The sequence below is a fragment of the Aythya fuligula genome, chromosome 1 (genome assembly GCF_009819795.1).
Source record: "Aythya fuligula isolate bAytFul2 chromosome 1, bAytFul2.pri, whole genome shotgun sequence".
NCBI lineage: Eukaryota > Metazoa > Chordata > Aves > Anseriformes > Anatidae > Aythya > Aythya fuligula.
In genome coordinates, this window is record NC_045559.1 from 130811055 (window position 1) to 130824094 (window position 13040).

Sequence of the window (13040 nt, forward strand, 5' to 3'; positions counted from 1 at the left end):
TTTGATGTTATTTGTAACCACAGCACCCAGTTTAAATCTGACCACCTTCTCCTTCCCCTGTCAGCCTTCTCTCCCACACAACTCAATCAATCTAATTATCATATTTCTACGACAGCTACAATTTTCCAAGCACCTACACAAGACTGAGTCACTTCTGCTAAGTTTAGTTCTGTTGCTTACACTGGCCAGATTTAAATTAAGAAGTAGTATGAAATTTTCTATTTCCTTTCTCTGAAATAAATTCCCATCTGTTTACACAATACTTCCAAATCCTCTATAAACAGCTTTCAAAACAGAAAGTTTTCCGTAAGAAAGCTTGTCTTAACCAACAATAGCTTTTAAACGTAGCACTTTTAAGGACAAATCAATTTAAATATCTATAGGGCAAAGAAAAGATCAAATTCTCAACTCATTACAAAGATATTTAAAACAGACTTTCACTTGTTTAACTAAGCTAAATAAACCCATAACAATTACCTTCAAATAATAATAAATAAAAAGGCAAAGCACCATGAAATTTGGTAACAACAAAACATCAATGAAATAACATTTTTTTCTTTTGTCAAGACTAAGAAAAAATATCAGGTAGAAGCTGGGGATTTTAGGCAGAGCACAATAAGCTGGTAGACATAGACAACTTTGACAACTGTTGACCTTATAGACTGACATTTGATGCCTTGTTACAATTGCAATAGAACATGCAGAACTGGTAGGCGTGTGTGAAGATTATTTTATAGATTCTCCTGAACTACTTGCCTATTACTGTCTGCTACCACAACAGATTGGTGTTTGCTGTGGTAAAAAAAAAAAAAAAAAATGGTATCTCCTACACTACTAGTTCCTAGATGTCACATAGGTTCACAAATAAAGATCACAACACTCTTCTTTTTTGGTTATGTCTCGTGTGACCTCTACATTTTGGTGTTGCCAGCATTGTCCAGTCTATGATGCTAAGCTTGATCCTAGGTCCTCCACATCTTTCAATACTATATTTAAAGACACTGCGATGGCACTTCAAGTTCATCTAAAAGCTGTGATTTTCAAGGCATCTCAATGTTTACTGCTGGATATAGCGCCACCAAGGACTGAAAATCTATGGGGGGAAAAAAAAACCACTATTGGGAGAGTCGAAACAAGGCCAGTAGTTATGTTGCTCCAGGATCTCATACAGAAGTCTTTAAATTACCAGCTAATTTCTTAAAATGTGCGTCAGAGCATCCACGAAGAACTGCCTTTCTAATCATTTCTTGCTAGCTAGGCATGTGGAAGACTTGAGAATTACTTTAAAACCTGGCCAACGCAAAATATCGAATATGTTAAAAGCTGCCAAGGCAGAAACTTTTAACAGTGACTTAAGCGTTCTGTCTACTTGAACAAGGATTTGTGGTCCATCAGCTGACCTTTGGGTAATGCTTTGGAGACTGAATAATTGTATAACTATGGAAATTCATTATATGCAGATTACAAGCTACCCACAGAATTTAACAACAAAAAATTACAAGCAAAACACTACTGCAGAGAAATATGAAAAAAGAAAAAAAAAGAAAAAAAAAAAAAACGCTTGAATGGCAATTATAGTTTAGTGCAGTCTCAAAGACTTAGGTAATGAAAATGTGTTTTTTCCATAAAGCAGTTTCAAGACTAGGTGAAGAGAATGGTTCTTGCCATCCTTCTGTACCCAGAGCATATTTCAACAAGTATACACCAAAGTTCCTGCAGTAGCAAAGGATCATGGCTCTTAAGTCAAGCTCCTGTCACATTGATAATGCATACACAGCAGGTGAGAACTCAGAGCAGGATACAAAATCCATTCAAAAGCTGTATCACTACCTGGGCATACATCTCCCCTTAATCCTAGTGCTTGGATTTTAAAAAATGATTTAAAGGTTGCAGGATGGTGTATGTATACACTATATTTGATCACATGCTTTGAGGATTTTGTGAGGACACTTGAAAGTAATCTGTGTCTTGATGTCCTACTTGTATAGGAGGAGCAACTGGGAAAAAAAGAGAGAACTGCCAAACTGTAGTATAGTAACATCCAATTTTGTGAGATGCTTATAAAAGGAAAAACATTATAAAAGAGATAATAAACATTTTAGCAAAAGAATTCTCAGTCTTCACTCATTATGCAGAACACAAGGGGACATAAAACAAAATGAAAAAACAATACAGTTAAATATATTTTGTTTGGTTGTGTTTGGTTTTTGTTTGTTTGTTTGTTTTTTAAATGCAGGATAACTATTCCATAGGAGTGTTTGATATAGTTAGCAGCAATGGGAAGCTAAATTAAATAAAAACACTGATCCAAATGTAAGGGTAGTACTTTATCTAAGACAAAAAATATGAAATAGTCACATGAAGTCTCATGTTCACAGTATAGATAATGACTACTTCTTATGAAATATCTGCTACAGGCAATTATCGAACAGAAAAATCAGATTATTCCCCTCCCCCTTGCTTATTTAAACCTGGTAATCCCAATGCAATCACAAACAACAAAATGAAGATAGGTTGTACATTTGAGCAGCTATTTGTTCAGTATTTTTTATATATATATATATAATGTGTATATATATATATATATATATATATATGTATGTATTTTATTTTTTTACCTGCATAAGTTCCTGCCTCTCTTTTTCACCTGTGCATATAGCTTTCTTTATGGTTCGAAGTTCGCTCATTATAGCCTGTGCTTCATCCAGTCTATAATTTGTATGAGCACTTGACATCTTACGATCAATCCTGTTGAAAAGATGAAGAACAGGTTCAATAGTTTTTACACAATAAGAAATACCATAAATGCTGTAAAACTTCTTGTTTATTCATGTACCACTTTATTTCCAGGAATAAAATGACACTCTACAGGGAATCAGAACACCGTTCAGCATCCAGTACATTCAAAAGGTAAAACAATGCAGAACCCCTGTTCTGCCGAACCAACAAATTCCACGTCTTTAATGTCCCCTACTACAGAGTTTACTCACAAAAGCAATGTCTGTGGTTTACTTTATGCAACAAAAGTAAAATCAACCTAAAACTAACCTATAAAGTAATAAGACATTAGCAGCCTAGCCATCACATTTCTGATGCGTCACTACACATTGCAACACCTCTTCCAGGACATTGTCTGATCTTGTTTTAGAAGTTTACAATGAAGGCATTCTGTTTGTTGGGTGCTGGTTTTTGATGAGTGTTTTTTTGTTTGTTTGTTTGCTTGCTTTTGGTATTTTTAAAATAAATTTTAAATTCTGAAAACTGTATTATAAATACTTTCCTGCCATCATTTGAATCTTTAAATACCTTTCCTAGACAGTATCATCTCCCTGCACTGGGGTACGAGAAGGCACACAGGGACCATCCCAGAAGATTTTAAATGCAATGTGAACTACCCATAGTTCTTCTTTTGGATTCCATAGAACACCAAAATGATAATGCGAGTGCAAATGTGAGTGCAAGTGCATTCACAGCTTAAACTATTCAAAAATTTTGTTACCCTCCTCACTACGTTCTGCCAGAGAAACAAAAACACTAAAAATCCACTTATAGCCACTTGTGTTAAAATCAAAATATTAAAATTATAATAAGAAAAAACAAAAGGCTTGAACAAAACTCCAGTGGTTTTATTGTGCAGCTCACAACTTTCAGGAGGAAGTGCAGATTGGGTTTCTACAGTTTGGGTTTGTTTGTTTTCTTCTGACAACTCCTGATTTTGTCAAAATGCAAAGTAAGTCTGAACCTCAGCTTTCCGCTTAAGCACAATTCTCCTCATGTTGCATACAAAAATATGTAAGCTTTTATTTTGTTTCAAAAACCAGAAAGAACCTAAAGTTTGGATTAAAGTTTTATTTATTTTTTTTTCAGATGGTTACTTGACTCTTCACTCATTTCCAGTTAAAATCCAGAAAAGATTAGATAAAACAACTAATCCAATTCACTAAAAGTTTCATGAAAATGATAACGTGGTTTTATCTGACAGTTAGATTAATTTTAAGAACATAGATTCCACCCAAATATTAGACCAGAAAATGCCTCCTACACAACCGTTCATTATACTGTTTGCCAGGTACAAGGTGGTATTACAGGAAAAGGAAATTATTTAATTTCAACCAGATTTTTGTCCAGTTAGCCACAAATTCATGTTCCTGGACGTCACTTTGGAGCCCAACTTATGAACTGGTATTTGTTTAAGTAAAGAATCAGATAATATTCTACTGCCAGAAATATCTGAACTTAAATCAGTACTGCTGTCAATCCAAACCGGCTTAAGTATCTTACAAAACTACTGCTTATTCATTGTCTGTTAGTTTTTAATTCCTTTCATAAATCTCTAGTTTTGAAAGCCACCATGTTGACAGGAATCTTCCATTTATTAATGGAAAACAGTGTGATGCAAAAACAGATTACCCCTTTATACGAACAGGAAGAACATTCAAGTAATACTCAACCCATGACTGAAATACACATTTTCTGAGGAAGATGTTTCCAGGATATGTAGGCTATTAACACACTCGGAATAGCTTTGGTCCTACATGGCAGTCTCTGTGTTCCTCTATTTTCCACCACGTCTTTCAAATACCTAAGACTCCCCCCCCAAAGCATAGGTCTGTAGTTGAGTTAAAGCCTAATTTTAAAGCTTTTGTCAGGTCTTATATCCTCTGAACTAATCTGCAGCTATAAACTGTTTAGTCAGCCCTAATTCCCCAACTCTCCTCACTTCTCTGAGCGGTCCCTGTGCTCTCACGGCCAACTGGACAGGTTTTCATTTCCTTTCCTGCTAAACGCCTTCTTCCTCCAAAATTCCTACCGACATGCAACAGGGTCACTGAAAACACAGGAGAGAAGGAGCTGCTCCTCGTTCCCAGTCCCTGCCAGGTCAGGTGAAGGGATTTGTTCCAGGTAAGGCTCATTTTTAAACCCCTAGCCTTGGGCCTCAACAGGACTAGCTGTGCCTCAGGGCAAAGACACCCCTGGGGACCAAGGAGCAGGGAAGGCTTTCATGCAGGGTGGGATCCCAGCAGGCTTGAAATACCTCCAGAAAGCCTGCAGTGGGCAAAAGCAGACCATAATGTTCAAAGGCTTACGACAATACTGCCGAATTTGGATGAAACTGGTGAAAATATAGACCTAACAAAATGCTGCACACTACAAAATTTGAAATTCTGATTGTATTGGAGCTGCCGAGAGACTAAAAACCTGCAATCCCCTCTCACCCCCACAAAACTCATTTTTTCCTCTACTTTTTTTTTTTTTTAAATTCTCAGAAATGGCTAGGCAATTTTACTAAAATTAAAATGAAAAGATGACAACCTAGTCCAAGGCAGATAATGTATGTGGAAAATTTCAATGCAGAAGATTTGCATTTAACCAAGGGCATCAGAATCTAAGAGCACCAAGAAGCAGTAGGAACACCGAGCACCCTAACCACCCCCAGCAAAAAATGGGGCTCTTCTTCTCCAAGGGCTGGGCCCAGCAGCGGCCAAACACGGGGCTGTGCAAGTTCTGGTCCCTGCTCCCACGCTATTCTGTCCAGAGGTTCAAGGCAAACGTTCGGCCAGATGTAAAGCCTGAAGTGTGACAACTCCCAATATTGTTCTTGGCATGTTCTTAAAATAAAATGAAGAACATGGCTTTTTAAACAGCTGACCAGGATGTATGCCAGTCTCAGTTTGGCAGTTACTTGAAGATTTGACCTAGCACAAGAAGGAACAAAAATTAGGCAGACCAAAAATTTAGAAAAGGTAACAAAAGAGGGAAATGCCTGAAATGCAAGAATCTTTAAAAAAACAAACAAACAAACAAACAAAAAAACCTTTTAATTTAGAGAAGGAACAGCGAGTTTCTTTTCAGACAATGCACTTGTTTTGTTTTTGAATATACAAGCAGCAAAATACTTTAGTTTCAGTACTTGACTGGAGAGACTCTTCCCCAGACAAGTAAGAGAGCAAGAGAGCTGGGGGAGTGAAGGCCCAGGGACAACCCAGAGCACAGTCAGATTTTTGGCATGGACCGACCACCGACGCAGTCTGCCTCTCCACTGCCTACACAAGGAGGCCAGAAGAGCTTCTCTCTTCAGTTGTTAGACAGCATGAGTACTCTCCAAATTGGCTCACTTCCTAGTAGAAGCAAAATATTCAAAAGAAAGCACGTACCTTACCAGAAAGGCAACCAATTAATTACTTTAAAAATAAAAAAAGTCCAGAAGTCACTGCAGAGAGCAGAACTCAGCAGGGCACAAGCACCAACTGCAGTTCACTGCAATACAGGCTAACACCCAGCCAAACGCTATCACCGGCTGCAGCGAACAATGTCTGCCACCCTGTACACCCACAGAGAGCGACTGCAGCAATGAGAGGCTCTGAAGCACTGAGCTGTCATCCCTGAACATTTAAACCAGCTGATTACATTTACCACTGACCGATGTGATGAACACAGCTCGATTTAAAACAATTCCTCTCTTGAGAGTCTCTCCTGTACCCCCGTCCTGTATTCCAGGCAACTTAGCTTGGGCTAAAATCAAAGGAACACTTGCACTCATAATCATTTGCAGACTTTATTTTTCAAAAAGTTGCACTGCTTTGCTGGACAGTCTTAGATTAATTATATTAATTAAAACAATCTTCAATTTCAATTGGCCTTCAAATACTTTCATCTCCCTCAAGTGGTTTGTCCTTTTATAAAAAACTGAACCTACGCCCTTTAAAAAAAAACAGTAACCACGTGGAGGAAAATAAAGTAGAACAGGCAAGGCAATTCTTACTGAAATAAAGAAAATATGACTAAGAATCTTAAGATGATTTTTTTTTGTTCTGTTACCACTTAATTATGTTACTATCCTGAAATGTTGACCATACTTAGAATATTTGCTGTTTCAATATACAGAAGGCTTTGCTTTACAAATTTGCAGTTAATATCATATATTAACAACTCCCCTGCAACTAAGTGTAAATGCTTTTTGTAGTCAATAAACTACATTTATCAGAGAATGATTATATTATATCTGCCAATGAAGGATTTTGGTCAAACTTTTTTTCTCTGAAGCTTTTAAAATGCATTACAAAACAAAAGAACCTTGTAAGATTAGAAAACATGAAATGCATAGGCTATTCCTTCTCCTTTAAATGTAAAATCTGAGTACTTCCCTTTATATAGTTTTATTAACAAAATACCATGTTTGATTAATGCAGTCTAAGCCGGAAAATCAGGAACCTAATTGCTCCGGGACCTCCGGAGCTTTGCCAGGATTTCTGAAGTGAAAGTGCGTGCCCATGCTTTGTAGCACCAACACACACAAATAAATCCACAGCTTCAAACTATTTCCACAGATAGTGTACTTACACTGCAAAATGCATTAGACGTGCAATGGTTCCAACATTTTCAAGAAGCGCCTGCATTAGGCAGTTCGTTCACATGCATGCTGAAACAGCACAAATGGCCAAGATTTCTAAATATACGGCCACACGTCCAAAGCAAATCCAAGAGTTGTTCAACATACTCAGCCTGGCCTCTCAGCTTGTTGAACAGATCTGGAAGCCACAGCAACATGTGTTTACCTGCCATCTTTTCCATGGCCTGGCAACCTCTCTCCCTATCACACTGGGCTTCCCATGTATGTGCTATGTGTGTAGGTGACTAAGCAGCGCACAGATGGAAGTCACTCGGTTCCCATCTGATGGCCTGCAGGAAGAGTGGAAGGGAGAGGGTTACCACAACAGTTCTCAACCTTTGCCACTGGTAAGTGTGAGGGAAACAGAGTGCAGGCTGTCTAATTGTCCCAGGAGCAGTGGCAAATTGCCCTGAGTTACCTCTCCTGCCAGGGAGGAGACAAGGGGTCACATCTACATACAGTCATTCTGAACACATGCAACAAAACCCCGGGTCTCACGGAGCATACTGCACATGCACACACCAGCATGCAGAATTGGAAGGTCTGACTACCAAGGTAAAAGGAAAAAGAGGCATTCAAGCCTTCCTCCCAGGAGAAATACACTGCCCAGACAGAAAGCCTAGGTACTGCTCACAGAAAGGCTACTCCTCTGCATGGTGTTTCTCACTGTGCTCCAGACAGAGATATCTTCGGATATGTCCAGAGAACATTTTATAAATCTGACTCCACCTGCACAAAATTTTCTGCCAGAGTTATAAGACAGTGCCTACAAAATTGTTTTGCATGTGGATCCATGAAATCACCTTTTGAACTAGTTTTGTCCAATCCTTCTTCCATCGTTTCACACTGTTCTCAACCTGCAACACTATCACAGCAGAAACTCTGAAGCAAAGCAATTAGAAGGTTTCAAATTTTTTTTTGGCAATAGTTTTCTAAGCAAGTCATTCCAAGATGAATAAAGGAAAGGAAAAAATACCATCCTCCCACAAACCCTTAACTTACTCTTGCAGAGTTTCCACTCCTTTTTCCTTATATTGCAGCTCCTGCTTCATCTGTGCCAATTCTCGTTTTAGCCTAGAAAGCTGAATATATCAAAATAATTTAAAGTAACAGTATGAAACAGAAACTTACATTATAAAAAATAACTATGTCCGAATCAAAATTTTAAGTTGTGTTTGTTTGTTTAATGGAAGTGATAATCTAAGGGCTGTTGCTGTTTTCTTTAAAATTTGCACAAAAGTAACAGACCTTCTGAAAAATAATACAACCCAATCAAACTGTGGTCACAACGTTCAGAGTATCGATTTCCTCATCTGTTCTGATGGTCTTCTGCCTCCAATAGATTATGCCAACAGCTAACGAGTTTCAGTCCCAATTTTTCTTCTTCCCTTGCAGCAAACAAATACCTCTTAGCTCTTTAGTCAAAAAATAATAATATTAAAACACATTCAATGTGTTGAATAAAATCACTGGCAGCAGAGTTGGTCTCTCTTCCAGAAACGGCAGCCTGATTTCCTATGGTTATTTTCATATTGTCCTGCCTTCTGCCCCCTCCAGCTAGTGTGCATAAATGGAAAGTAAAAGAGAAGCACTGTCTGAAGAACTATCCACAAACACTTTACACTGCACATTTTATTCTACTTATTCTATTACCTGAAGCAATCATGAAAACAAATACATGCATTCAGTGGAACAGATTGTCCTACGCACTTGGGATATCATTTTATTTTAAGATGCAGAAACAGAGGGAAGTAGTCATAAGTGAAGATCTTGTTTGTTTTCTTTAAATATTATTTAAACAAATAAGGCGTATTTTCTTGTTTAGAATATGCTGACATGTAGGCTACGTAAAACAAGCAAACACTAGTCAGCATGTAGTAAACATATACAGATAGAATAAATGCCTTTGAAGGGTGGTGAACAGGATTTATTTTCAGAGGCGCTCATGTGGAAAGTGGTCACTACAACAAAACCGGAACACTATCCTGCAAAGATCAGTATTTTTTAATTGATTTTTTTAGGCTGACCTGGCACACTAAATTCCATTTTACTGATTAATAAAGAGAAATGTACAATTTAGAAAACATGTCCTAAAGCTTGATGTTATAACTGCCTTATTTTTTATTTTTTTAAAAACAGTTGACTACTGTATCAATTTGCTTTAAACAGACACACGGAGTTCAACTGTTTGCAGCATGGGAGAAATTTGAGAAGTCAGCTATTCTTTCTTCAGACAAGACAGTACCAAAAGTATGGTTCTAGTCATTTTTATTTATTTTAATTAGAAATAAAACATTTTAATTACAGAACCACCTATCACTACAAAAAAGTTTGCACTTCTTCCCCACCCCATCCCCAAAGAGCTCTGGTCAAAAATTAGCTAAAACATTTCTATTTTGCCAGCATGTCTACTGAATTGTTAACAGACTTCCAAACAAATAGCTAAATCATCTTCAATGACATCCATGGAACCCCACTGAAAATGGGTAAATGGGAAAATATGAAGACAGTGGGTTTGAACTGCACTCAATCAAGGAAGAATTTGGCTGCAGAGCATTTACTACTTGCAGCAGTTTGCACAGAGAAAGTAATTTCTGAAAGCCTGGCTGAGTTTGTCTCTGACATCCATGACAAAATCTTGACGCTTGTAACATGGAAAAAGCATTACTTTACAAGTCACTGAAATGCAATAAATACAGACTCACTTTAATGGAACAATAAGTCAGAGTAGAAAAGCATTTTTTATACTTTTTTCCAAAAATGCATGCAACACCCAGTGTAAATGTTAAGCAAAAGCAAAAGCAGGTAGTCCCCCTCCCTTCCCCATGCCTAATTCATATTTTTACAAAATTAAAAAAGGTTACTCACTCTGTCACGACGGCTGGCTATTTCTGCTTTAATCTGATATGGGTCATACTTGGTATTAGTTGAAAATCCAGAAAATGCTAAACAGATGGAAAACAGCATTTTATATATTTTCTCTTAACATAGTTGTTAAGATGTAGAAGTGTTTACTAGACCACTGCATCCATTCCTTGTACTACAAGTCATTAGTTTTTAGAATAATCCTCCCTGCCAAAGTGCAACGGAAGAATTATCTTTGGCCTGCCTGATTTTTTGTCCTGAACAGAAAATAAATATATTGTTTATAGCAGCATTGTATGTTGCTAAAAAGCCAGTAACTTCCACTAAAAGATGGTAGCATTTACCTATGCAAACGATTTGTGTAACATTAACAATTGTTAATTGTTTTCTTGGTACATTGTCACACCATTAAAATAGGGACTAAAGTCACAAAACTACTGGCAGGACAAAATGCCATCAGTGAAAGGGAGACATTGCCTCCTAAACCAACGGTGTGGGGAACAGAGACACAGCTCCACCTCTGGCAGGAGAGCTCTTCGTACAGCAACATATCTGTAGAGCCAGGCAACAATTTCAAGCCATGACATTACCAGCTAAACCTTAGACAGATGAAGTAAAGGTCCTGGAGAACAGGCTGGACAAGACTATCTGTGATTTACTGAGTGAGCCATTCATAGCTGCACTGGCCCACTGAAAAATGCCCGGTATGCGAGTGGATCAGGTTGTGCTGTTAGACCTACCATCCTTTTGTAGAGCTGAAGGCTGCTGCTTTGAAACCCATATCCATGTCTGCATTTCACTGAGCCCTTCCACTCTCAAAAGAATACCGCAACACCAAGGTCATGTCAAGCGTGCAGAAACTTGCCAAAATGAGTAGTCATGCCTGGGCTAATTCTTTAAATCCAGGATTTTCTATGGATTATTTTTAAAATTTTTTTAACAGTGCTGATCGCAACTGAGTCACAAAACTGCTGCATGGGCACCTCCCTGCCAACCCACGACCGCTGAGCTCACACTGCCTCCCACTCATGAGCACACTGTACTGAGGCAATAGCAGCATCCCCAAGAAAAGAGAACAAAAACAATTTGTGTACTTTTACATTTTTAATGCAACAGATTGAAACAACTGACGGTGAAGGCAGGAACGTTCACAATATGAGTGCCCACCTTTTGGCTATCTAATTAGAAGTCAAAGATTTCTGCACAATAAATGGAGAAGCAAGCATCCCAGAGTGCAGGGGAGTGGCTGAATTAAGAAAAACAAATGTAGAAGCCTTGGGGAATCTCATGTAGACAGCATGAATAATCCCCAAAGGGATTAAAATAAATAAATAAATAAATAAATAAATAAAGACTGCGGTCAAAAAAAACCAACATGATGCGCTGAATCATCAATCCACCCATTTTCCCTAAACAGATGCATATGACCTCAAAGCAATACAAAATAAATTAATGCATCTGTAGAAGATTAAAATATCTTTTCACTTTAAAACAAGTGAAAGGTTTTATTTAAATGATTTTTACAGTATCTTGTTATCGATTTCACAGACACATACAAACACTAGCAGAAGACTGAGAAGCATAAGTCAACACGTTTGCACTCATGCTACAGATAAATTCCAGCTTAGTCATTTTCAGTCAATCTTGTTGGTGTTTCAATTTTTTTCCTAAGAGCTATAAAAATATGAAAAAAATATATTTTTTCTAGTATATTACCTTCTTCAAAAGCATCTTCTTCCTGCATAGTCACCCAAAATAATTCAACAAAATACCAAACTGAACTGTTGTCAATTTTTAAAAAACAAAAAACCCAAGCTTCTAGAACAGTATTGCAATAAAGTTAGATTTAATAATCTGAAATACTGAAATCACAATCTTTTTATCCCACTCCAAGTCTTTTAATAATAAGTTCTTTGAATATTTTCTTTTTTAATAAAAAATGCCTTAAGAAGAAAAAAATATTTTCTTAATAATTCTTAAGAAACTTCCATATAAAAGGGAGAAATACGACCAGTCATACCTGTCATGTCAGAAACTAAATCATAGAAATACATATATTTAAAACTAAATAAACTGATGAGATAATTCAGTTCAACAGTAAAAGAACTCTTGGTAAAGACTGGTCAAGACCATCTGGGACATCTCAGGTCTAAAAACCATCTTTTACTTAGTTTTAATGCATACAAATGAATTACCTGGGATTAATAAATAACATTGTATCAATATCTAAACACTTGTATCCAGATGCCTGCTTTAAACCCTCATGGTCAGGTTTCTTAAACTTTTTCAGAAAGGGGTAAGCGGAGGTTCCCATATTTACCAAGGATTTGGCATTTACCAGCAAATGCTGCAGTTGAACAATGGCTGTACACACAGTCACTGAAAAGCCACCCGTGCAGTGAAATTCCACTAGGTTTCCACATGGCTGGTGGGTGTATCTATCTGATACACTTCTCCTTTGAACTAGACTGTTTTGACCCCTTGAAGATGCCTTTTCTGTTGCACTAACCATGAGTGATGACAGCAGTGCAACTTCAGATTTTAGAAGTGCTCCATCTACTACCACAAGCTGCCTCAGACATCTGAGGAACAAGAAGAGCAAGACATCAAGGTTCTGCCACCTACTGCCAGCATTAGGGTCAGAGCCTGGCATCCAAGACCCAGGTGCACTACTGAAATGCCTACTTTTATCAGACAACTCTCCTAGTGCACCAAGATGTTTTAACTTGTCACATCAGAGGTACTCTTGACCACAAAGCTTTGTTCTGAACTCTTTATAAAGTTG

General features: G+C 37.6%; 1 protein-coding gene across 3 annotated transcripts in view; it reads right to left on the minus strand.

The window, feature by feature from the left end:
• The window catches only part of WWC3 (WWC family member 3), a 97515-nt gene that overhangs the window by 41268 nt on the left and 43207 nt on the right, over nucleotides 1–13040 (minus strand). For all 3 annotated transcript variants that reach the window (XM_032191745.1, XM_032191737.1, XM_032191729.1), the window contains 3 exons: nucleotides 10259–10335; nucleotides 8393–8472; nucleotides 2619–2748 (listed from right to left, as the gene is read on the minus strand). In XM_032191745.1, coding sequence (XP_032047636.1) covers nucleotides 2619–2748; nucleotides 8393–8472; nucleotides 10259–10335 — 287 coding nt within the window. The remainder of the gene's footprint in view (nucleotides 1–2618; nucleotides 2749–8392; nucleotides 8473–10258; nucleotides 10336–13040) is intronic.